The sequence below is a fragment of the Chenopodium album genome, chromosome 17, assembly GCF_948465745.1.
Source record: "Chenopodium album chromosome 17, dcCheAlbu1.1, whole genome shotgun sequence".
Classification (NCBI taxonomy): Eukaryota; Viridiplantae; Streptophyta; class Magnoliopsida; order Caryophyllales; family Amaranthaceae; genus Chenopodium; species Chenopodium album.
The window spans coordinates 40729276-40756090 of NC_137850.1; the positions used below are offsets into that span (position 1 = coordinate 40729276).

General features: G+C 42.5%; 1 protein-coding gene and 1 pseudogene across 2 annotated transcripts; one reads left to right on the forward strand and one right to left on the reverse strand.

Annotated features, from left to right (window-relative positions):
* Positions 1 to 4958: 4958 nt before the first annotated feature.
* Positions 4959 to 18592, reverse strand: LOC145589709 (uncharacterized). Its single transcript, XM_081646387.1, has 2 exons — positions 17233 to 18592; positions 4959 to 5258 (listed from the first exon to the last, which is right to left on the reverse strand). The coding sequence occupies exons 1-2, from the start codon at positions 18347 to 18349 to the stop codon at positions 5218 to 5220; spliced, it is 1158 nt and encodes a 385-aa protein (XP_081502513.1). The 5' UTR covers positions 18350 to 18592; the 3' UTR covers positions 4959 to 5217.
* Positions 18593 to 18625: 33 nt separating this feature from the next.
* On the forward strand, positions 18626 to 22821 carry LOC145589708 (uncharacterized; annotated as a pseudogene). The gene is made up of 8 exons (XR_014101792.1): positions 18626 to 18885; positions 19334 to 19423; positions 19883 to 20236; positions 20438 to 20734; positions 20826 to 21062; positions 21163 to 21384; positions 21649 to 22222; positions 22340 to 22821. The product of XR_014101792.1 is annotated as an uncharacterized LOC145589708 (transcript).
* The last annotated feature ends 3994 nt before the right edge of the window (positions 22822 to 26815 follow it).

The window sequence follows — 26815 nt, forward strand, 5'->3', positions numbered from 1 at the left end:
TGTTGTTTGTTGTTGTATTAAGCTTGTGTTGTTGGTGGATGTTGATTGCATGTTGATTATTTTGCTCTAGGGTTTGATTAGTTGATCTGTTTTGCGTACTAAAACAGGGGAGGTTTTGGTGAAATTGTGTATGTGTGATTGATGGTGTTGTGTGTGTTTTTCTTGTGCATTTGAAGTGCCTAACTTCAAAATATGGTCAGTGTTCTGTTTAGGGAAGAATGGAGCAGGGAGGAGCTGAAAATGAAATTCAGTCTTTTGAAGAAGGTGTAGCTCCCTGTTTGGGTGTTCAAACTGTTCAAACTACTCTTTTGAAGAAGCAGCAGCAGGGGAAGAATTGAAGAAGTAGCAGCAGGGGTAGAAATGAAGAAGCAGCAGCTACTGTTTTGCTTTTTTTTAAAAAAAAAAAATCTGGGAAAAACGTTGTTGAAGAATTTGTGCCTAAATAGACATGGTGAATGAATCTGTTTTGATGATAGGTGTTGCTGGTATACTGCTACTGCAGTGCAGAAGGGAGCTTGAGAAAGAAGCAGCAGCTTCTGTGTTGCTGATTTTTTTTTTTTTTTTTGAAATTGAATTAGGGAAAATCGTTTTGAATGAATTTTGGTTAATAAAACATGGTAAATCTTCCTATTTTGATGCTACTGTTTTGCTGGTGTTTTCATGGCATTTTTTGGCCAAGTTCATGCCCCTTTAAATAGAGTATAACGGCTAGTTTCTGAGTCTTGGTTAAGAAATTTTCTTTTTTTTAAATATTAATTTTTTAATTAGGTATGGTTAGTGGTGAGTTAGTTCACCTGAAAATCAATTTGAGTACCCAAAAGCAAAGCAAAAAAAATTAAGTACCTAAAAGGTGAAAATTGGAAGAATTGAGTACCTAATTGTACTCTTAACTCATAAAATTAATGTATACCCATTTTACACAGGACTTATTCTTTGATCTTCTGGTCATCACTAGCAATGTCATGTGGACATTAAAAGGCATACTATTACGGAGTTCAAGATTAACCATGACCTACATAGAGAACAAAATACACCCAATCACCCACCAATCCACCATAAACTAGTCAATCGACCCCAATCAGTGACTAGTCAATTTGGAAGAGTTGAGGATAAGGGAATCTCCTCCCTAAGTTGTCACTAACAGGCCATTAGGAAAAAGTAACAATTGTTAAAAAGTCATTAACGTTATTCTTCAACCCCCCAAAAAAAAAGTCATTAACGTTAGACTTTGGGCATCTCCCGCGCTTTTGAGCTTAACTCAACCAAAATGGCGCCTTTCACTGCCCAAATGTTCATAGGATTTCGAGGAGAGAGAAATTAACCAGAAATTCTCCAAAAAAAAAAAATAAGGAAAGAAGAAGAAATGGGAGTAGAAGCTAAGGAAGAACAATGGAAGCAGAAATTTCCAGCATTTCCATACAAACCCTACTCCATTCAACTCGATTTCATGAACTCCCTCTATCAATTTCTCGACAATGGCGGCATTTTCATGCTCGAAAGCCCCACTGGTAAAACCCCTTTTCTTCCTTTCTAAATTATTCTAGAATGTTCTCGAAATCTCAACAATTTCGGGTGTTACAGGTACTGGGAAAACTTTAAGCATTATTTGCAGCGCATTGCAGTGGCTCGTCGATCGGAAAAATCAGCAAAAACCCAGTTTAGGGAATTCATGTCCGTCTGATGATGAACCCGATTGGATGCGAGAATTTGTGGTAAATAAAGAAAACCCAGTTCAGGAGAAGAAGAAAATCGGGGTTAAGTCAAAAAAGTTCACTGAGGCAAATCGTCGAACAGGTGGTGTGGGTGATTTATTCGGCCATGAGAGTGAAATTGGGAAGAATGAGAGGGTTGAGAAGGGGGGAAATGGTGAGGGGAATGATGGGAAATTGTTGGATGTTGATGATGAGTTTTTGGTGGAGGAGTATGAGAGTGACAAAGAAGAGGAAGAGGGTGGGGCGTGTAAGAGGAAGGGTTCGATTAGTTCGTCGAGTGATGAGGATGAAGAGGATAAGTTGGATGGAGAGGAAGAGGGATTGAAGGTTTTCTTTTGTAGTAGAACTGTTAAAAATAAGAGGAAATATTTGACTGGCTGTATTTTTCTATATGACACTTAAGTTTATTACATGCCTTATATAGGCTACACAACTACGGAGCCCTAATATACAATGAAAATATAATAAGTCAGACCCAATACATAATATGGGCCTTGTCTATGTTTTCAATACTCCCCCTCAAGTGGGAGTGTGAGGATCCCGAACACCCAACTTGGACAATAACGTCATAAATTGGGCTTCTCCAAGAGCTTTAGTAAACAAATCTGCTAGTTGTGCATGAGTACGAATGTGAGCTGTGGTAATGACACCGGCCACAAGAAGCTCACGAACAAAATGACAGTCAATCTCTATGTGTTTAGTGCGTTCATGAAATACCGGGTTTGCAGCTATATGTAAAGCTGCTTGATTATCGCAAAATAATCGAACAGGTTGTGTATGAAACACACCAAGAACAGCAAGAAAACTCCTTAACCATTTTACCTCCGCACAAGCAAAAGCCATAGACCTATACTCAGCTTCTGCCGAAGATCGTGAAACAGTTGTTTGTTTCTTCGTTTTCCATGAAATGGGGGAATTCCCTAACATAATAAAATAACCTGAAACTGATCGGCGTGAAATTGGGCAGCTTGCCTAATCTGAATCACAATAGGCATAAAGCTGGAGATCACTATCTGCACGGAGGAATAAACCTTGACCTGGACGAGCTTTCAGGTAACGCAAGACCCTAATGGCAGCATCATAGTGATCTTGGCGTGGTTCTTGCATAAACTGTGAAAGAATGTGAACCGGGTATGAGATGTCCGGACGAGTCAAGGTAAGATAGATGAGACGTTCGATGAGACGCCGATATACAGCAGGGTCAGAGAAGAAAGGGCTAGTTGAAGCTGCAAGCTTGTGATTTTGAGGAAGTGGAGTACTTTTAGGTTGTGCTCCAAGAAGACCTGTCTCAGAGAGAATATCCATAGTGTACTTCCTTTGACATAAGAACAATCCTTCAGCAGACCGAGTAAACTCAATACCCAAAAAATATCTCAGCGGACCCAAATCCTTCAACTGAAAACACTTATCCAAGTATTTTTTGAAAGAAGCACAAAATGTGGGATTGTTACCTGCTACTAGGATATCATCAACATAAACTAACACTGAGATACAATCATCCCCTTTTCGAAGGGTGAAAAGAGTATTATCAGCATGTGATTGTTGAAAACCATACTGACGAAGAGCAGTTTGGAGTTTGGCAAACCAATTTTGAGGAGATTGTCGCAGCCCATATAAAGATTTTTTGAGACGGCATACTCTGTTGGGAGAAGAGGATGAGAACCCGGGAGGCAACTTCATGTAAACCTCCTCATGTAAGTCCCCGTGTAAGAATGCATTATTCACGTCGAGCTGGTGTATCTCCCAATTCTTAGTAACAACAACAGCAAGAAAAGTACGAACGCTCACCATTTTAGCAACAGGTGCAAAGGTATCTGTGAAATCCTCTCCTTCCCTTTGCAGATTTCCAAGAACTACGAGTCGAGCTTTATCTCGCTCTATTGTTCCATCTGAGTGATATTTGGTCTTGTAGACCCATTTACAGCCAATTGGAATTTTTCCTGGAGGTAAGTCACAAATTTCCCAAGTGCCATTCCTCTCCAAAGCATCTATTTCCTGTCTCATAGCACCACGCCAACGTGCTTCCCGTGCAGCCTCTTTATATGACCTAGGCTCAACATTAGAAGAAACAGCAGCAACAAAATTTCTATGGTCAATAGATAAATTCTTGTATGTGACATAGTTTGCAATAGGATACCGCATACCTGAGGAAGACATTGGCAGGGTTTTGGAGGAGATTGGGTGTGAAAGACGAGCCGTGTGACATATATAATCAGTCATCCAGAATGGTGGACGACGTTCACGTTGTGGGTGACCAGTAGGTTCAGGAGACAATGGAGAGGCGGTACTCGATGAAGAGGTACTTTATTGAGTAGCATTATCAGAATCTTCTCGCACCACTGAAATCGGGGTAAGAACTGATTGGGATGAGGTAAGTTGTGGTGCAGGAGCACTTGTACTAGAATTGGGTATCAAAGGTTGCTGGGCAGCAGCTTGGTCATTGCTCCCCCTTACAACAGGTTGTGAGTGTGGAATGTGGGCATTAGGAGCAACATATTCTATCTGAAACTCTCAGTCACACATCTCAGTAGTTGGAAGTGATGAAGGAGCAACAAGTGAAGCATCAAGGACTGGGGAAAACGGAAACACATCCTCCTGAAAACGAACATCTCTTGAAACAAACACCTCATTAGTCTCTAAGTCCATTACTTTCCACCCTTTCTTGCCAAATGGGTATCCAAGGAATACACACTTTCGACTTCTAGAGGAAAATTTATCCTTTTGACGAGGTTTGTTATGAGCATAACAAAGGCATCCAAAAACACGGAGCATATTATAAGGAGGAGGAGAACTAAACAGAATATCGTATGGAGTTTTACCTTCTAAGATTTTTGTCGGAGTACGATTAATCAAGCTGACTGCAGCATGAACTGATTCACCCCAAAAACGTATGGGAAGTGATGCTTGAAATCGCAGGGCACGAGCAACCTCTAAAATGTGACGGTGTTTCCGCTCCACTCTACCATTTTGTTGTGGTGTTCCAACACACGACGATTGAAACAATATTCCCTGTTCACCAAAAAATGGTAGCATACATGTAAACTCAGTACCGTTGTCAGAACGGACAATCTTAACAACCCTGCCAAATTGGGTTTTTACCATAGCAAAACAATTCCTGAAGCATGAGGATACCTCAGTTTTCTCCTTTATCAAATATACCCACACTGCTCGTGAGCAATCATCAACCAAAGTAAGAAAATAATGTGCTCCAGATATAGTAGACTTTGTGTAAGGACCCCATAAATCGCAATGCACAATATCAAATAAATTCTCAGCTTTATTATCACTTAAAGGAAATACAGAACGAGTTTGTTTGGCCTTAAAACATACATCACAATTATCCAAGGCCTTTTTAACCTTGCTATTACGACTAGAACTAGAAATAAATGATAAAGCTTGGCTAGAAGGATGACCAAGACGCTGATGCAGGAGCAAAGTATCATCCAATGTGCTGAGATGCGAGCTAACCTTCTGAGTAACTGGCCGAAACACATACACCCCATTCCTAAGCTCCCCCAGACCAATAGCCATCCTCGTAGTGCGGTCCTGGATGATACACAAACGTTCAGTAAATGTCACAAAACAAGATATATCAAGAATTAATTGACCAATAGAAATCAAATTGCATTTGAGATTGGGAACATATAAAACATTGTGTATGATCAGTTTTGGCATCAATTGCACACTTCCGGTTTTAAGAGCAGAGGTTTGAATTCCATCCGGCAAACTAACCGACAATGGTGGTAAGTTAACACAATCAAACATTAAATCCAAATTGCTTGTCATATGGTGGGAAGCTCCACTAGCAAGTAACCAATCACCTATAACATCAACCTTACTGTTTTGGGTAAATTTACCCTAGCCACGTGGGCTAATCAATGGGCGACACGTGTCATTCTCGCATTGGTCTCAATGGGACCAATGTCCTTTTGACACGTGTCACCTCGCAGTCTGGGGGAAAATGGCGGCCTTCAGGCCCAATTCCCGAGGCAGTCGTAAAACGGCGCAGCCCACCAATGCTTAGGGCAATGACCTAATCATGGGCACTTTTTTCGATGACCCTATAAATAGGGGAATTTCCTCCATTTTGGGGACATCCACATTTATTACAACCTAACCCACTTTCTCGAAAACAGAGAAAACACCTGATCTGCTCGGAATTCGAGACGATCTCACCTAAATTTCCGCACCTTTTTCTCTCCCTTCAAGTTACTAACTTGATCGTCGGAGGCGGAGCACCAACCAACCGGTGTCTCCGTTTGTTTTGCAGGTACAGGCGCGCCTGGATCATACCTTGTGCTGTAACTCTCCCGAGGGACTGAAAACACCCAAAACATTTGGCGCCGTCTGTGGGGAGAGTACCTCAAGGATGGTTCAAGAGTCTGTATCACCTTCTGATCACCATGATCACCAACCGGCTATACAGCCGGGTAATCCGCATGACCCTCAGCCGATGGTCTATACAGACCATGAGGATGATGAGGTCGAAGCTTATGTGGCCCAAGATGGGTCACTCGTTTCAAGATACATCCGTTCTAGAGAACAACTAGAACGGAGACCAGACCAAGCGGGTCCTAGCAGGCCCCCTGAGCAGCCGGAAGGGGAATCCCGGATGGCAAGAGGATCAGCTCCCGTCACCAGAGACGAACTCATGAAATTCATGACTAGTTTCAAGGGTGAGATTAAGGACCTGATCAACAAAAACAAGGCTGGCCCAAACAAGGGTCAGTCGGCAAAGAAGACTCCTCAAGCTGAGAGGAGAAAGCCGGTCAAGGACAGGCAGCCAACTCCGCATCCCAAGGAGAAGGCAGCCGGTGTTTTTGATTGGTCAAAGATCCTTCTCCCAGATAAGGGTCCCAGGAAACCCATCCGGCAGCAGCAGCCGGGTGGAAGTAAAAAGTCCATCCCCGACGCTCGGGAAATTATCGAGCGCCGGAAGAGCCAACAGCTGTCTGAGTCGGCATCTACTTCGACCTTCCCAGACAGCTTCCGGAATACATCTGCAAGGAATGCTCAATCCTTGCATGAGAGCTATACAGGCGGTAATACCGTCCTGTCTGGACCTCAGATGATAGGGAATGCCCCGTATGTACCCCCTATGGTATATGGGCAGTATTCTCCTCATTTCATGCAGCCTGCCCTCTTCGGGGGTCAGGCGGCATACAACGTCCCTCCACCGGACTGGCAGCTCCGTCTGCTCAAACTTGGTGAACACACTTCTGCGTTCACCAAGGAGATAACCGAGGCGGCACAGCCGTCTAAGGTTAAGAATGTGTTGGTCGGTGCTTATGATGGCACCACCAACCCGGAGGATCACCTCATGGCTTACACCAACCTTATGCACATGCAGGGGTTGGAGGACGCCATGTGGTGTCGATGTTTCCCAGCAACGCTGAAGGGCATAGCCCAACAGTGGTTTGGCAATCTGCCGGCTGGGTGCATTGATAGCTTCAGGAAGCTTGCCTTCCTGTTTGCCTCCAACTTCTCGATGAATATCCCTGCCAAAAAGACAAGCTTAGACTTAAGCACCATCCGGCAGGGAGATAGAGAAGGGCTGCGTTCCTACGTCAGGCGGTTCAACCTGGTTAGAATTCAAATCCAGGGGCTGTCTGACGAGGTTGCGTACACAGACTTCTTCAAGGGTCTGAAAGACGGGTCAACTTTCAAGTTCGACCTTGTCCGAAAGAGGGTATTCACCCTTCAAGCGGCGTTGATGGAGGCGGAGAGCTTTATTCAAGCTACCGACCTCTGCTCGTCCAACCATCAGTCGGACTCAAAGAAGTCTGACAAGAAAGAGAGTCGGTCTTCTCAGCCGGCTAAAAAATCTGCCGAGAGCAGTAAAAGAAAGGAAGTGTGGGCGGTGGAAGAATCTGACCAACCGTCCCAAAAGAAAAAGAAGGAATTCAAACCGTATGCCTCACGATACGAATTCAACAAGGACTGCAGCACCATCTTTAAAGAGGTGAAGGACCGGCTGACCTTTGAGAAGCCGAATCCAATGAAAAGTTCCGTCCAGTCCCGGAACAAGAACAAATTCTGCCATTTCCACAAGGAAGTGGGCCACGACACCAACGGCTGCTATAGTCTCAAGCGGTCGTTGGACCGTCTAGCTGACAAGGGCTTGCTCAAGTCCTATGTCTCGAAGTCCAAAGCGGCTTCTAAGACGAATCCGGGACAGTCCTCAAAGACTGCCCAACCGGCTAGTAGCTCGGAAACCGACAAGGATCCGGTCTACACCATAGCAGGCGGATTCGCATGCGGTGGCCCGACCATTCGGGGCACCAAGGATCATCTCAAGAAGATGATCCACTCGGTTGATGATGAACAGGCATCCTCAAGCGGGGTATTCCCGGATGTACTCATCACTGAGAAAGATCGGGGCAAGGTCCGCCGACCGCATGACGACCCAGTCGTCATCGAAAGCAAAGTGGCCAATCAGCTGGTTGGTCGCATTTTGATAGACACCGGTAGCTCTTCTGATCTCATCAGCTACAAGTGCCTATCCAAGCTCAATTATAAGCTGAGCAATCTGCAGGCGGTCTCCCATCCTCTGGTTGGTTTTGGAGGGGGAGTCGTCCACCCAGTCGGTCAAATTGATTTACCCATCCGGCTGGGGCAGAAGGGCCAAGGGCGCCATATGGTCGTCCGGTTCTTGGTGGTTAAAGAGCTGACCGCCTACAACATAATTCTTGGCCGACCCACTCTAAACGAGTGCAAGGCCGTCATCATCCCGGCTCTAATGCTTTTGAAGTATGAAAGGGATGATGGCTCTGTTGGTTCCCTTTACGGAGATCAGAAGACGGCAAGGGAGTGTTATCTCTCGGACGTCAAACCGACTGCTACTGCAGCCGGTCCTCAGAAGGAGCCAATAAACCTTGATGATGTCAAGGACCCTGACTCACCCCCACCAGCAGCCGGAAAGAAAAGAAAAGTTGATCAGCTGGTGGAGGTGAAGAAGGAGAAGAAATAGCAATCACTGACCGGGGAACGGTCAGATGATCTCCGTCCCCAGCCGGCTGGAGAGCACATTGATGTTCCTCTGGATGATACCCATCCGGAGCGAACTGTTAAGGTGGGGACGGCTGCTCTTAAAGAGTTAGGTGCAAATTTGCACCTCCTGCTGAAAGAATTCAAAGACATTTTTGCCTTTGAAGTGGAAGAGATGCCAGGCATCAGCCCGGATCTTGCTGTCCACAAACTCGCCGTAGATCCTAAAAAGAAGCCCATCCGGCAAAAGAAAAGAAATCACGGTGAGGAAAGAAGTCAGGCGGCAGCTGCCGAGGTTAAAAAGCTGTTAGACGCTGGGTTCATTCGGCCATGTAACTTCCCGGATTGGGTTGCGAATGTTGTTCTTGTAAAGAAGCCGAATGGTACCTGGCGCATGTGTGTTGACTATACTGACTTGAACAAGGCATGTCCGAAGGATAGTTACCCGCTTCCAAAGATCGACAGTCTGGTCGACTCTACAGCCGGTCATGCCTTGATGAGTTTCATGGACGCCTACTCAGGTTTCCATCAGATTCCCCTGTGGAAAAAAGATCAAGAGAAGACGGCCTTCGTCACTGATCAGGGGTTATTCTGTTATACGGTGATGCCGTTTGGGTTGAAAAATGCGCCTGCTACATTCCAACGGATGATTAATACAGTCTTCATTAATCAAATTGGGAGGAATGTAGAGGCGTACATTGATGACATGATAGTCAAATCCAAACTACAGGCGGATCACCTTGCTGATCTCCGAGAAACCTTCACCACACTCAGGCGGCATAAGGTCATGTTAAATCCTAAAAAATGCGTCTTTGGTGTTGAGTCTGGGAAGTTTCTCGGATTCTTGATTGATCAAAGGGGGATAGAGGCTAACCCCGAGAAGATACAGGCGGTTATTGACATGAAGTCACCTCGCTCTGTCAAGGAAGCCCAGAGGCTTACCGGTTGCTTGGCTGCGCTTGGGAGATTCCTTAGCCGGTCAGGTGACAAGTGCCTTTACTTCTTCCAAGCAATCAGGAAGAAGACTAGATTTGAATGGGGGGATGATGCTGAGGCGGCCTTTCAGAAATTAAAAGACCATTTGCACTCTTTGCCACGGCTGGTTAGCCCTCTGCCAAAGGAGACGCTTTACATGTACTTAGCCGTCTCAGATCATGCCCTAAGTGCCGTTCTCCTTGCTGAGAGAGACGGTGTTCAGCTCCCGGTATATTTCATTAGCCATGTTCTCAGAAATGCTGAACTCCGATACCCCATGGTTGAAAAATTTGGTCTCGCCCTTTTCATGGCTGTTAAGAAGTTGAAACCATACTTCTTGGCACATCCGGTGGTGATCTACACAGATCAGCCACTCAGGCGGCCAATGACAACCTTGGAGTCATCCGGTAGAATGCTCAAATGGGCTATTGAAATGCAAAGTCTTGAAATCACCTATGAACCAAGAAAGGCAGTGAAGGGTCAGACGTTTGCCGACTTCATTGTTGAAATGACAAGGCCGGCTGTTCCGGATAACCTCGATCAGGTTTGGAGGGTGCATGTAGACGGGAGCTCTACTATGAACGGCTGTGGTGCCGGTATTATCTGTCAATCTCCGGAAGGGGATAAATATGAGTATGCACTACGGTTCAAGTTCCAGGCCTCGAATAATGAGGCTGAATATGAGGCCTTGCTAGCCGGTATCCGTATGTGTAAGGCGGCAGGGGCAACTAAAATTGACGCCTGCTCGGATTCTCAGTTGGTCGTTAGCCAATACCATGGTGAGTATGAAGCCACCCATCCGGCTATGATCAAATACTTGCAGGCGGTCAAAACCGAGGCTGGGACACTTGAGGAATTTCATCTGAGTCAAGTGCCCAGGTCGGAAAACAATCAGGCGGATGCACTGTCAAAATTGGCATCCTCCGCCTCCTGTGATACGCCTCGGTCAGTCTTTTGGGAAGTTATGGAAAAAAGAAGCATATCTGACGAAGATCCCATTGGAGTGCTTGACCGAAGCTCTACCTGGATGGACCCCATCCGGGCATATTTGACAGACGGTGCGCTTCCTGATTCACCACAGGAGGCGGCCTACTGAAGAAACGTGCTGCAAGCTTTGAGATAAGAAATGGAGAGCTCTTCAAGGCGGGGTTTCTCAGACCTCTATTGAAGTGTGTTACCCCAGAAAAGGGAAAAGAAATACTCGAAGACTTGCACGCGGGATACTGCGCCTCTCACTCAGGCGGCAGATCATTGGCCGTCAGAGCCACGCGGCATTACTTCTGGCCCACTCTTGAGTCAGATGCTATGGAATTTGTGAAAAAATGTGACAAGTGTCAAAGGTTTGGCAAGCTAATCCACCGCCCGGCTACTGACCTAACGGCTATCCACAGCCCAGTCCCGTTTGCTAAATGGGGCATGGACATTTTGGGTCCTTATACGCCTGCACCAGGCGGGAAACGCTACATCTTGGTGGCTGTGGATTATTTCACCAAGTGGGTGGAGGCAGAGGCGGTTAAAGGCATCAAGACAAAGGATGTCATCTCCTTCATCTGGAAGAGTATCATCACCCGGTATGGGGTACCTATGTCTATGGTGTTTGATAACGGCCCTCAGTTTGAGACGCCTCAGCTTAAGACTTGGTTGGGAGACCAAGGGGTCTCACATTGTTTCGCATCAGTCGGTCGACCCCAAGCAAACGGCCAAGTTGAAGCCTTCAACAAACTCATCTCAGACGGTATAAAAAAGAAAATTGAAAGAGCCGGTGGTTTATGGGCTGAGGAGTTAATTCATGTCCTATGGGCCATCCGGACAACTGAAAAAGGGGCAACCGGTAAAACCCCATTTCTCATGGTATACGGTGCTGAAGCCGTCTTGCCCATCGAGCATTATGAACCGACTCTAAAGGTCATGCTTTACGATGAAAAGGCAAACTGGGAGGCCATGCGGCTTGCATTGGACTCACTCCCGGAGCGCAGGGGCAATGCCGCCCTGCGTCATGAGATTTACCGTCTGCGTATGACTCGTGCCTACAACAAGAGAGTGCACAAGCGTCCTTTGAAAGTTGGGGACTTTGTGTTACGAAAAATGGAGGCAACCGGTAGGGCCAATGAGCAGGGGAAGCTGACTCCTAATTGGGAAGGCCCCTACCGGATCTATGATGAAGTAAGAAACGACACCTACCGCCTGGAAACCCCGGACGCCAGGCGGCTGCCTAGAACTTGGAATGTAGACAATCTAAAAAAGTACTACTTCAAAGAATCTGTAAATTTTGTAAATGAAGAGCTTATCAATTAAAACGTTGCTTTTCGTTTCAATTTCGTTATTGCTATGTATACATACAGGCGTTACTCCTGTTCGCCGCCTGTGTAATACACAGACGGTCAAGCTAAGTTAAAAACTTAGTAATTTTATCTTTCCCATCTGCGTGATACACAGGCGGGAAAACTAAGTTGATAACTTAGTGGTCTTTGCTTTACCATCTGTGTAATACACAGACGGTCAAGCTAAGTTAAAAACTTAGTAATTTTTGTTTTTCCCATCTGTGTAATACACAGACGGGAAAACTAAGTTGATACCTTAGTAATCTTTACTCTACCATCTGTGTAATACACAGACGGCCAAACTAAGTTAAAAACTTAGTAATCTTTACTTTCCCATCTGCGTGATACACAGGCGGGAAAACTAAGTTGATAACTTAGTGGTCTTTGCTTTACCATCTGTGTAATACACAGACGGTCAAACTAAGCTAAAACTTAGTAATTTTAATTTCTCCCATCTGCGTAATACACAGACGGAAAAACTAAGTTAATAACTTAGTAATTTCTATTACTACCACCTGTGTAATACACAGGCGGGCAATTAAAAATGAGGCCAACGGCCGGATTAAAAATTTTATAAATTCGTCTGCTCCACTATGAGTATGGCGTCCGGCGACGCTCCTCCGGGTGTTATCGTCGCAGAGAGTATTTTTATCAAATGCTCTACACATATATGCAGACGGCAAAGATTAAACGGCCTAATTGGTCAACTCATAGCTGGCTGACCACGATAGTCTAAGAACAAGGTCTTAAACCGGGTGCCTAACAGCAGCCGGTGGACATTCTAAGTTCGGGATTGGACTATTCAACGAAGTTGCACAAGTTAACCCAATGGGGCAACTGAACAAGTGCAATGGATTGCAGGTATCACATGCGGCCTTTAAGTTGTCCTGGAACCATCATTTAGGCGGACTAAATGTCACCTATCTCACTGAAGGCCAGGCGGGCTATATGCCCCCGGCTGTACCATGAGACCGCAATTGGTCTTTGAATGTGGTAGATTATTTAACAAAATTACCGTTTGGTAAGACGGATAAATGTTAGCTTTATGACGGCTGTGTGTTGGTTTGGGGCAATCACCATTGTGATTGATTGAACTTGGAAACATTCCATACTCCCTAAAGTATCAAAAGTTCCAAGTCCAATCAATCATAGCATTGAAACCAACCACCCAGCCGTCAGGGGCAAGATCAGCCGGTGTACTGACCGCCGCATGCTTTAAACGAGTTAGGCAGTTTCAGGCATAGGTATATTTAAACAAGCTTAATAAGCAAATTTCAAATGAGGGAAGCAAACCGACTCAGTCGGCAAAATTCATAAATAGTCCCGGCTGAAAAAGCTCGGGTTGAAGTAAATGTATACCGGATCCTCGTCCGGGAAAAGAAAGATTGTTGAGTTACAAAGAAAAATACTCGGCACGCAGGCCGGAAATAAAGAGAAGCATTAAAATGGCATACTGCCGCTGAAAGACTAAGGCTTCTGGGTTTGCTGAGTCTGCTCAGCCGGCGCATCACCCGCCTGAGGAGCAGCCGTCTCCTCACCCTCTGCCGGCTCCTCCCACTGCTCGGCTACCCAGGCCTCAAAAGACGCTGGCAGAGGCTCTCCAGCATCTTTTCTGCGCAGAAGCTCTTCGGCATACTGGATAGCTTGTTCCCAGTGGCCGTAGCTGCTGCCGGGATAGAGAGCGGTCCAAGCCAGCTGCATCCGGAGGGTTGTGTCCTCCTCCTGCTCGGCAATCAGGCGGTCCTGATCCGCCTCGATTGTTGCCCGGAGGTTCTCTCGGACTTTCTTAGCATCCTCCTTCAGGCGGGCAACCTCAGCCTTCAGCTCAGCATTCTCCTTGGCAGCATCTTGGAGGGTTTTGAGTTCGTCCTTTGCCTTTTTAGCCTCCTCCTCAGCCGCATTGCGCTGCTGCTGAGCCGCTTTCAGAGCCTGAGCCGCCTCCCGGAGACGATCCGCCTGTTGCATCAATTTGGCTTTAGTTTTAAGGTTATTAATGGTGCATGAATATTCAGCAACATTCAGAGACTCTCTAGCGGATCTCTCTGCTCGTTTTACCTCCTCCCTCTTCCGGGTGTAGGGCCGCTTGAGCCCATCTACTCTCAGCATTGCCTGAAGAAGAGACTGTATTAGGCATCCGGGGTAAAATACATGTATTATTTCAAGTAAATGAGCATACCTCAGAAAGCAGGCTAGTGATCCGTTCCAGGTTGAACGTCTCAATGCCTGGAATGGCATCCTTCTCCCGCTTGGGAACAGCCGCCAGCATGGCCTTGGCATGCTCCTGCACGTCCGGCCACCTAGGCGTTTGATCTGCACCAGATGTATAACTGGGTGAGTGACCTATATAGGCGGCACCAATTTGATGCCGGCTGTCTGACGAAGATGTCTGTTGGGAGTGAGATTTCACCCTATAGGGCCATCCCAACTCCGGCGGGGTAACAAAAGGATTATATGTACCTTCCGGGGGAGGGACTGTACTGCTCCCGGGCGTAGAGACGCCGCCTAGGTCTAAGCCTAGACCATATCCTCCTAGAGAGACGCTTTTCCTGCCTATAGTCAAGCGGTTCCCAGGAGCACTGTTTGGCCCAATTGTAGCTGAGCCGGTTCGGGCGGATTTTGTGCCCGAAGGGGTGGAGGCGGTCTCGTCTCGCCCTCTTTTTCCAAGGTTCTTCGTTAAGGACCTTGGAGCCTCTCCTCCCTGCAAAGAAAAGAGTAAGTAAAAATAGCCGTCTAAAATAACGACTGACTCAGGCGGTGTTTCACTTACCGCAGCCTTCAGCTTGGCTGCCTTGGCCTCAGCCAGATCTCTCCGGATCTGGGCGGCAGACCGTTTGGGGGTCTTCTCATCAGACACCATTGTCAAAGCTTTTTCTGCAAAAGAAACAACATTAATCAGTAAACTTGCAAGAAAGCAACACAGACGGAATGCAACCGGACGTGTGGCAAACGTACGCTTGGGGAACATGGTGCTCAGACCGCAGGCGGACAAGAACGCCTCGTCTCGAAACCATGCGCACATGGGAATCCAGTTTCTAGGGACCTTTATTACATCCCCGTTTGACAGGGTTTCAGCTCTAAGTTCAAAGAACTTGGTCTCTAGAATCTTGTCATAGTCATCAACCGGGATTCGGGGCAGAACGGCTTTCTTGCCTAAAAGTTCAGGCTTCTTATTATACCGCCTAAGCTCCCGGTTTTCCCTCTGTGTGGGGGCAGACAGGAGATAGAACCGACTTTTCCAGCTGTCGTATTTTGACACTTTGTCAAGCGTCATTTGATATTGGGGAAGAGTGGTTAGGGTGTACCAGGCTCTCCAGCCGCCTGGGTTGCGGCTAAGGTAATGCATATGAGCAAATACCTCCCAGCCGGGGTTCAAGCCCTGCATCTCGCAGGCGGCGACGTATCCTAGAATGTTAGCCCATGAATTGGGGGTTAACTGCCAGACGCCTAGCCCGTACCCCCTCAGTATAGCCTTCACCGCATGGTGAAGCGGGAAGCGGACACCGGCTAGGAAAGCCGCCTCATAACAGCCAAAATAGGAGTTGGCGTTCGGCTGATCATCTTTCCAGGCAATGGTGCCCAGCTCAGGCGGTATCCGAACGGTGAATCCCTCGCCTAAAGGCCGTTTTTTGAAAAAGATCTCTATGTTCTGAAGCATGTTCCGCCTGTCCTTGGCGGAGAGGTGAATGTTGAATGGGTCATCCTTCTCATCCCATTTTTTCCTTTCCTCAGCCTCGCTATCCACAAGCGGGGAGAGGGGAGCATCACTATCCTCAGAGCTGGATTCTGAGGAAGATTCTCCGGATGACCCAGAGCATGAAGCAACAGCTCCTTGAGCTTGTCTTTGTGAGACGGTTTCCTCACCGTCTCTGTCCTCAATCTCGTCAAGGATTGAGTCGCTGGGAGTCCTAGGAATCCCAGACGGGGAATACTCCCCGGCATCTCTTCCCTCCTCAACCGGAGAAGTTTCACTAGACGGCACTTCCAATGTACCGTCCCTTCGACACCGTCTGTGGGCGGTCTGCTTAATCCTTGCCATTGTGTCCTGCATAGACACATAGACAGGCGATTGAGGAGGGGTACAAAACTGCTTCATGCACCCAGAGCCGGCACTCCCAGTCCTAGACTCAGCCGTACCTGGAGACCGGCTGACTGCTAACCTAGGCTGTGCCGTGTGTGGTGGTGATGAGTCCATTTATTGAAAAATGAAAATGAGTTGAAAGGGGTAGAGGCGGTACCTTACTATGAGCTCTGGAGATTGATTTGCTTGAAGATTGCTTGCAAGGGTCACAGACGGTGGAATGCCCTTCTGTGTCTAGTTCTTCAAATTGAGAATTGCTTGCAAGGGGCACAGGCGGTTGATAACCGGATGTGTTAGGCTCTCAGATTGAGATTGCTTGCTAAGGTGACAGGCGGTTGAATACCGGCTGTATCTGTCTTTGAGGCTAGGATTGCTTGCTAGAGTGTCAGGCGGAGAAATTACCGGCTGTATCAGGCGGAAGTCAGACGTTCTCTCTCTAAAAATCCGTGAGCTTTATCTCTCTAGAAAATTTATGTAAACGTCCGACTGAGATGGTTGACCCTCGTATTTATAGAGGGGTAAATTCAGGGGCAAAATTGTAATTTCCCTGGAATGTGAAAGGTCATCTTTTAAAAAAAAAAATTATTATTATTTGGCAAGAGTGACACATGTCACAGATGCCACGTGGCGCGCCACGTCACATCTGTGAGGGGCAAATGTTTTGGGTAAATTTACCCTAGCCACGTGGGCCAATCAATGGGCGACACGTGTCATTCTCGCATTGGTCTCAATGGGACCAATGTCCTTTTGACACGTGTCACCTCGCAGTCTGGGGGAAAATGGCGGCCTTCAGGCCCAATTCCCGAGGCAGCCGTAAAACGGCGCATCCCACCAATGCTTAGGGCAATGACCTAATCATGGGCACTTTTTTCGATGACCCTATAAATAGGGGAATTTCCTCCATTTTGGGGACATCCACATTTATTACAACCTAACCCACTTTCTCGAAAACAGAGAAAACACCTGATCTGCTCGGAATTCGAGACGATCTCACCTAAATTTCCGCACCTTTTTCTCTCCCTTCAAGTTACTAACTTGATCGTCGGAGGCGGAGCACCAACCAACCGGTGTCTCCGTTTGTTTTGCAGGTACAGGCGCGCCTGGATTATACCTTGTGTTGTAACTCTCCCGATGGACTGAAAACACCCAAAACACTTACCATTTAATTTATCATTGGTGGAAGATGTGTCAAGAAGGGTCAAAAGGCGCTGCATTTGCTCAGCATTGAGCCCTGGAAGGGATGTAACTGATGTTGCGGTTGAGGAGCTACTTTTGTTGTTGTCGCCTCGGCGAGGGGTTGATGACATAGCATTATGAGCCACCGCATTAGATGAAGAACCTAGCCCACGACCAGCTTGTCCTCCTCCCCTACCATGGCCCGAGCCACGGCCTCTACCACGACCACGAGAATTAGATGGATAGCCATGAAGTTGATAGCAATACTGAACTTCATGTCCCTGCCTACCACAATGAGTGCACACCATAGGTGTGGTTGCAGAGGGAATAGACTGCTTTGATGGAGTATGGGTAGCTGCCTGCACGGCGAAGCTCATAGCATCGGTTTTGTCATCCCGACCTCGAATGATATCTTTGTGTCTCTCTTCCTGAGTAGCCAAAGAGAAAGCCTTATTGAGCGTTGGAAAAGGATCCATGCTCAGAATTTGAGTACGAAGAGGACCATACTGCTCATCATCAAAACCCATCACAAAATCATGAATCTTCTCTGTTTCAGCCCGAGCACGAAGCTTTGGAGCAGCAGCACAAGTACACCCACAAGTGACATCCTCAGAACCATAAATCAAATCCCACAATTCCTTAAACTTATTGTAATAAGACACAATATTCATGCCTTTTTGGCGAAGAAGATGATATTGGGATTTCAATTGGTTAATTCTAGGTCCATTTACAGTAGAGTATCGTTCTTTCAAATCAACCCACATTTCAATTGCAATTTTATGAGACACGACACTAGGTTGTATGGACTCAGCAACAGAATTAAATAACCAAGAGCAAATTGTAGAATTATTAGCTTTCCAAGCTGCAAATTCAGGTGATTTGTCATCCTCAGGTTTACCAAAATCACCATTAATAAATCCTGCTTTGTTTCTACCTTCTAAAGCATTGATAATTGCCTTTGACCATACATCGTAATTTTCGCCAGTTAACAAGTATTTTGTGAGGGACATACCTGAATTTTCCGATGGATGCAAATAATAGAATGATGATGCGTCATGAATCAAGTGTGGTTTCTTGGTGTTGCTTTCACTTCCAACCATGGTGAAAAAGAGAGATTGAATAGTGGAATCCAATTGAAAAAAAAATAAATAAAAGGTAGGTGCTTTAGTGGAGGAGTATGAGAAAGCCACGTACACCCACAAAACAAATTAGGAAATTGGTGGATGTAGTGCAGCAACCAAGCAAACCCAAAAATAAAATAAAAATTGATTCGATAATGACGGCTATTGTGGAAAAAAAAAAATTATATAATTGATCTTGCGGAAGAAAGAAAAAGGGATCTTAAACCCTAAGCTGTGATACCATGTTAAAAATAAGAGGAAATATTTGACTGGCTGTATTTTTCTATATGACACTTAAGTTTATTACTTATATAGGCTACACAACTACGGAGCCCTAATATACAATGAAAATATAATAAGTCAGACCTAATACACAATATGGGCCTTGTCTATGTTTTCAATAAGAACACATTCACAGCTTTCCCAGTTTATAAGAGAGTTGAATAAGACTGTGTTTGGTTCTGAGTTGAAGGTTGTCTCTTTAGGTTCTAGGAAAAATCTCTGCATCAATCAAGGTATATAGACAATACTGTTGTCCATGTTTATTTGCATCTTCTGAGTTACATCCATATTCATCTTATAATTTTAATAAATAATTAACTTTTTGATCCTGAATCCTGGCAAAAGCTGTTAAGGATTATCTCTTTTAATTTACATTGAGGAACTGTGCATCATATGTATGAAATTATAGCATCGTCTAATGTTATTGAAACCTGCAACTTTTTAACACATTTCTCGCCAATTGCCATCATTAGCTATACGAAACCAATAAGAATCAGTTTTTCTTAGATGGAGTCTTGTGGCATTGGGGGTTTCTAACTGTATTATGATAATGGGAGGAAGGTTGTTCATTTTATATTTAGCTGTGGCCTGTATTACATTCCTGCTGCTTGGTGGCAAAGTTGTATTCCATGTTTCTTAATGTTTTGCAATGTGGGATTTTCTTTATTTATGTTAATTCAGAGGTGCTGAAGATTGGTAACCCTGCTAGCATCAATGAACGTTGTTTGGAGCTGCACAATAGTAAAAAAAAATGGAGGTTCTAAGATCAAGGTGTGTGATATCTTGCTTATTTAGATTTGCCCCAACTAAGTTGCAGATAGTTTCCTGGATAAGATTTATATGTATGGTTTATTTTTACCCCCTTGTGGATAACTGGATAATCATTAATTATCAGTTTGAAGGTTCCATGCGTGTGTTTTTCTCTATGGAACATCATTCTAATATCAAGAGTTTGCAGAGCCTCTTCACTTGATGTTCAATTTATTTGTTTTGTTTGAGGCAAGCCCCATGATGCATGTCTGAAGCTGCTGCACTTTTTGCTGCTTTCCAATTCAATACAACCTTTTTGTTTTGCGGGAATTGTGTTGAATGATATTTCTGTACATTTTTGCATACTTGTGTTGTTACCTGTAAGATTTATAACCATATACACTTTATCCAGAGATAGGTTAATTTGTAACCTCTTAACAGTTAAATGCTTAACTCTGACATGGCACCTGCTGATTTCAGAAGCTGGAGCCTGGAGGAAGGGTACGGCGGACAAAGGCTTCTGCAGGCTGCCCAATGCTTAGAAAACAAAAGTTGCAAAAGGATTTCGTGAGTGATGTCTCTCAGCAAGAGGCTTTAGATATTGAAGATCTTGTTGATCTTGGTAGCAGATTAGGAACTTGTCCATACTATGGCTCAAGACGTATGGTTCCAGCAGCGGATCTTGTTGTGCTTCCTTATCAATCTCTATTATCGAAATCTTCTCGTGAATCCCTTGGTATAAATTTGAAGAACAATATCATTATAATAGATGAGGCTCATAATTTAGCTGATTCACTTATCGGCATGTATGATGCAAAGATTACTTTGTCACAGGTAACTTTTTCCTCATTCATAGCCCTATTAGAGTATTAGCACCAGAATTCCTATCATGAATTGGCCATTCTTTGGTATTGTTTTGAATTGGACTACTGGAGCTCTTTATATACATAAAAAAGAAAATGACAATTTTTTTTCCCATCAGTTTAATTGCTTTAGGTTATAAAATTCAATTAATTTTGATTGTCTTCTATTCAGTTGGAAAACTTGCATCAATGCTTGGAGAATTACCTTGAAAAATTCCGTAGCCGTTTGGGGCCTGGAAATAGGAGATATATCCAAATCTTAATGATCCTGACCCGAGCTTTCATGCAAGCTATATTCAATGAGGATGAAACAAATGATAATGTAACTAGCAATGCTGTTGAAAGAGCTACAAAAGGTCCAAACGAATCATCAGTGACAATAAATGATTTTCTATTTGCTTTGAATATCGACAACATCAATTTTGTAAAGCTCATAAATTACGTTAAGGAAAGCAACATCATTCACAAGGTGCGCAAATGTTTGCAGCATTATCTTATGCATGATATTTTTGTGTTTCCTTGCAATCTTGTGTAGCTTACTGTCGTAGTTTAATGCTCAGGTCAGTGGATATGGAGATAAGGTTACATGGTTGGAGAAGCAGATCCCTGGAGCTATCAGTAAAGAAGGGGGAAGTACTTTGTCTGGATTTCGGGCACTACTTGATATGCTATTATCATTGACAAATAAAAATGTTGATGGGAGGATAATAGTCTCAAAGCTGAGATCAAAAGGACTGTCCGAGCAAGATGGATTCATCAAATATGTTATGCTCACTGGTGAAAAGATTTTTTCTGAGGTTTGCTCAACTTACCTTCCATTGCTTTCTACTGTGTGGTGGTATTCATGGTTGTATAGGTTTAGTTGGCTCCTCTAAATGAATGATGGCCATTTTGTAGATTGTAAATCAAGCTCATGCAGTTGTCTTGGCTGGAGGAACTCTGCAACCTATAGAGGAGACGAGGGAGAGACTCTTCCCTTGGCTACCATCAGAGAGTTTGCATTTCTTTACATGTGGTCATATCATCCCTCCTGAGAGTATCCTACCAGTTGCTGTATCAAGTGGGCCATCTGGCCTGTCATTCGATTTCAGCTATGCATCCAGAAGCTCGCCAAAAATGGTCCGTCATTTGCCCTCCTATTTCATTTTGCAAGACTGCTATATTGTATTTTTCTAATCCTGAGGACATTGTGCTGAATTTGAAGTCATATAGATTCTTTAAAGTACTTATCTGCTCTGGTGTAGTCTTCTTGGTGACCTTAATTTAAGTTCCCTGGAGTTCCTTTTGTTTTCTTGTTGATGTACATTCTTCTTTCAAGTAACTATTCAGCCAAACATTTGAATGCTGAAAGTTATTCTTTGTTTATGTATTTTGGAAGTGCAGATTGAGGAGCTTGGTCTCATGCTTTGCAATTTGGCGAGTATAGTTCCTGAAGGAATAGTTGTATTTTTCTCTTCATTTGACTACGAAGACAAGGTCTATGAGGTATGGAGAACAAGTGGCATTCTAAACAGGATTACAAAAAAGAAGCGTTTGTTCTAAGAACCTCGAAGCAGTTCAGAAATTGAAGGTGTTCTGAAGGAGTACAAAGATACAATTGACATGCTTTCTAATAAAGCCCTAAGTGAAAGCAAAACATCTCTAAATGGTGCAGTATTATTGGCTGTAGTTGGTGGTAAGATATCAGAAGGCATCAACTTCAGTGATGGAATGGGCAGATGTATTGTTATGGTTGGGCTTCCTTACCCTAGCCCATCAGATATTGAGCTGATTGAGAGAATCAAGCACATGGAAGGCATTGGTGACACAAAATTTACCAACATTCTACAGGTTTCATATAATGACACATATAATGGTGGAAATCTTAATTCTGGGTTTGACATTTTACGACGTTGCAAGCAAAGAGGCAAGGAGTATTATGAAAATCTTTGTATGAAAGCTGTGAATCAGTCAATTGGTAACCAATATTAGAACTTGACCTATAATTAGATGCTTGCTTTTCAATCTATGTTTATATCATGTATTCCAAACACAGGTTTAACCTCATACATGTATACTTCTTTTCAACTTGCAGGCAGAGCAATTCGTCACATAAATGATTATGCTGCTATTTTGTTGGTTGATTCACGATATGTGTCTGACCCTATAAAGCGAAGTTCTTCACACCCAGCTAGCAAACTACCACAATGGATTCAAGACCGTCTTATCTCTTCTACTTCCAACTATGGTGAAGTTCACAGACTGCTACATCAGTTCTTTAAGATTAACAAGAATAAGGTAAGGTAATGTTCAAAACTACAGAATCAGTTTTCACTTGGCAAACCAAGTACAGGGCGTACAGCCACCTCTGATATCATTCCCTTGTATAGATAGATGTAATACAATAGAATCTTGGCCAGATTCAGCGATGACTAGTTTTTTACTCTAGCCATGATTTTTACTTCTAAGGTTGTGTGAGTGTTCATGATACAATGCACAGCTATAATGGCTATAAATATGCATAATTTCATGGTATAAAAATTGCAAGTCAATGCTAAGATCTTCAAACTTAAGCTACTCTGTTTGTTAATTCATTCTCTCTCGAGAAATTCTTGGTCTGTACCTACTTGAGTCCAATTTGGACTCAACCAAAGATTTAAAAAAAAAAAGATAAAAAAAGAAATTGAAAAGCTTTACTACAAACAAAATAACTGAAAAAATAGTACAACAGTAGGGGGCCGCCTTCTTTTTTCCTTTGTACCAGAGATACCTTTCCCAAATTTTCATATTATGCACACCTTTGTATACAAAACATGTTTCTAATAATTTTGTTTATGTTACTATACATAAGAGTTTCTACAAATTTAAGTTAACATAACATAAATATTGTTGCCAAACATTTAAAGGCACATTTTCCCGTCTCCAGCCCATTATGCTGAAGTTTTTTTCAATACAAACATCACTAGGTACTTTTTTTTTTTGAAACATCACTAGGTACTTAATAACACCAAGATACCATCTTAAGGCTTGTTGGTATTCAGATCGAATGCCTATAAAACCTAATGAATACCATCAAAGTCCATATTGGTATTCAAGACCCATATTTAAAAACCATTGATCCAATATGAATACCATCATGCGTCAGGTTGGTACCATCCAACAACAGAATGGTATTTACATACAGGCTACGATGAAGAAGTAACAACTGTATACAAAGGTGTGCATAATATGACGGGGAAATACTAATCTGACAATTCCGTAACTAAACTTAGATAAAGAACCATCTTCCGCATTTATACATTTTTTGAAGTCTTTTTCCCTTTTACTGGGTAGCCTAACAATTTTTAAGAGACCTTCTGTTAGTCGGTGATGCACCACGAGGTCCCTACAAAGCACCACAAATGACATTCGGCTAGAAAAAAATGACATCAATACTACCCTTGATAGTACCAGACACACCTCCGTTGGTGTCAACAAAACGCCAATTAAGTTTTAACATAGATAAAAAAAATAAGCGACAACATGATTTTATTTTTCACTAGTGTAAGCTAATTACTTGAATCCCAACCTCAAACACCCAAATTAAGAAATGGATTTACATACCCAAATTAGCAAGAACATTTAATCACATTATAAATAAATTTCAACAGAGATTCCTCAGTTTTGAATTCTTGGTCTCCCACTCAGATTGCAAACTCAAGCTTCGTCTGTTTTTGCTTTGAATTCTTGGTCTCGAGTATCTTCGCCCCTGTTGATTTCTCACTCTGCTCAGTAAAATAATTAAATTGCTTTCTCTCTCCTCTAAGCCATCCTCTTCTACAATTAAAAACAACGTTTTTAAACATTTTGAGTTTCAAAAAGCAATCTGAGCACGAGGGGCCCACACCTCTGCCTTTTCTTTTTTTTATTTATAATTATACAACAGCTGCCACCCCCTAAAATTACTTTTTTATCCTTGGTTGAGTCCAAGTTGGACTCAAGTAAGTAGAGACCAAGAATTTCTGTTCTCTCTCTCTTTTATTTTTCATTTAATCTTTAAAGCACTTGTCCAAACATGTTGATTTAGTCATTTGAACAAATTTATGTTGTGAATTGAACCTTTGTAACCTTTATATGAACAAATAATCTAATATTATTTGTCATTTTGTACACCTAGTTTGAAATTTTAATGTTTTATCTTTTTTTTTCTCGAATTTTAATTTAAGGCTAAAATAAAGAAGCTTAATTGTCGACACTATTTATTTATTTCTTTTGAAGAAAATTGTTGACACCTTGATACTAGCTTACTTTGCTTGTACTAAAATTTAAAGTATTGAATAAAGAATTCCGCCTTACTTCCCCAAATACTACTGCAATGTCTGCAAACTATAGTCAATTATTTTGAAATGGATAAAATCATTTAGTATAAAGAAGAAATAATCATTTTGAGTATTTTAAAAAAATATAGTAGTATAACAAAATTATAAAAATAAGAAGAAAAAAAAAAAACAAAATATCTACATAAGACCAGAGATTCAAACTGTCTACTTGGTAAAACATATACGGATAATATTAAAGATCAGTTTATTAAAGAAAAAAAAATATATTTTCCATAAGGAAATTTATCTATATATTTCATCTATTACGACGCCATATATAATCAAGTAATCAACTATTACAGCAAAGAAATTATACAAAGTTTAAGCAGAAAGACTTGCATGGACCTGGTCCACAATAATATTATTGTGGACCCGAGGTTTATACACACGTAACTGACATTATTTAACATAGTGACCCTTATTTTTAACATAGTAACCTTATTTTAACATAGTAACCTTTATTAAAACTTGTATAACGTTTAATATTATTGTGAACTTGAAGTACGACGTTATGACTCTAATTTTAACATAGTGACCTTTATTATTTATATTGAGCATATAAAATATTTCATTAAAAAATTAACCTCTTATAGCTTATATATTACCAAAATGACATTTATTTCAACATAGTGACCTTTTTTTTTTATTATAGTGACTTTTTTTTATATTAATAAAACAATCATAGTTTCTCTAATGTTAGTGGTCCACAATAAATTAGTGTGAATCAAGTCCATTTAAGAATTTGTAAAGTTTAAGATAACTTTTATTAGTTTAACACAAAAGAGAGATATTATTTGGTATAATGATAATACGCGTTTAAGCTAACAAACAACTAAGAAAGAGCATGAAATATGAATATCCTAGTGAGATTAAAATAGCGTAAAAGATAAAATTGTTAAGATAGTCCCGTATGAAAATCAGGCAATGAGGCATTGAGAAAAATAGAAAAATAACCTGCAAATGCATAAGGGTTGACGTTATTCCTCAATTTTAATTCAAAAATCAAACATTCAAAATGTCGAAACCCCAAAACCCTCCATCATCTACCTAGTGGATACAAGTACCCTTGACTCGTTATTCATCGATGTCATCTCCTAATTACTCACCCCAATACAAACCCAAGTCTTGACCACTTGGGTTCACCCGACTACACCCCGGATTCATCTCCGAAATATTCATCCGGTTACATACCATCGTCCACTCTCGATTACTCACCCGAGTACACGCCGTCGTCTCCTGGATACTAGCGGCTGATGTCTCGAAATTACGAGCCATGCTAAGCAAGGCACCTTTGATGTAGGATCTATGTTGCAGATTACTTCTAATTCAGTAAAACTTGTTAGTTTGTTGACAAATTGTAAAGCAATTTAGTTCAAGAGTTTTTTGTTGTTAATATTTGTTCAATGTTCATGTTCAAACTCTGGATACATTAGATAATTCTTGTCATATGTTGGTCTAACCTATGATGCAGATTGATAATTTTCAAGTTGTATACACGAAAGTCAAACTTAAAATCAATAACCTAATATTCTTTATATATGATCCGCCTTTATAACACATCTCCTTAGTTTGAACAAATCTCTAATGTTATTACTTATTAGCCCTTATGTAAACTCTTTTTGAATTATCGGCACTTATGGTTATCTAGTTTACTTTGTAAGTTTATAGTATTGTATTAATTACCGAGTTAAATTCAATTGTATAGTGATATCCCATGTGGCCACGTGTGTGTCAACTTAGAAATTAAATTGCAAAGTGGGTTCCATTTTTATTATTCTAATTATGATTCTCAACAAATTCAGTTGTAAAATCAGAGCAAGAATTCAATCTCAACAGCTTACATAATGTCACCTGCCAAAACTTACTTGAAATGTCATTTTTTGTGTACTGTCAAAAAACTGACATAGGAAGCCTCTTCTACTGTACTAAAATTTCCTTTGTCTACTAAATGACATGTACAGACACTTTTATCTGATTTAAGTACTGATGTTTCATTAATTTGGTCTTAGCTGCCAAGAACATTGATTAATAAGTATCAGACTCATCTCTTAATGAATGTCCGAATACTTTCTATAGTCGAGAACTAGTTGTCACATTGTCTCAATCTCTTCTAGTAAAATATTAATAGGTTATGAAACTTATGATTTCGCTAAACATTCATCAGTACAAATGGAGTGGCTGTGTTATGACTGAAATCTTCGCTGCATTAAAGT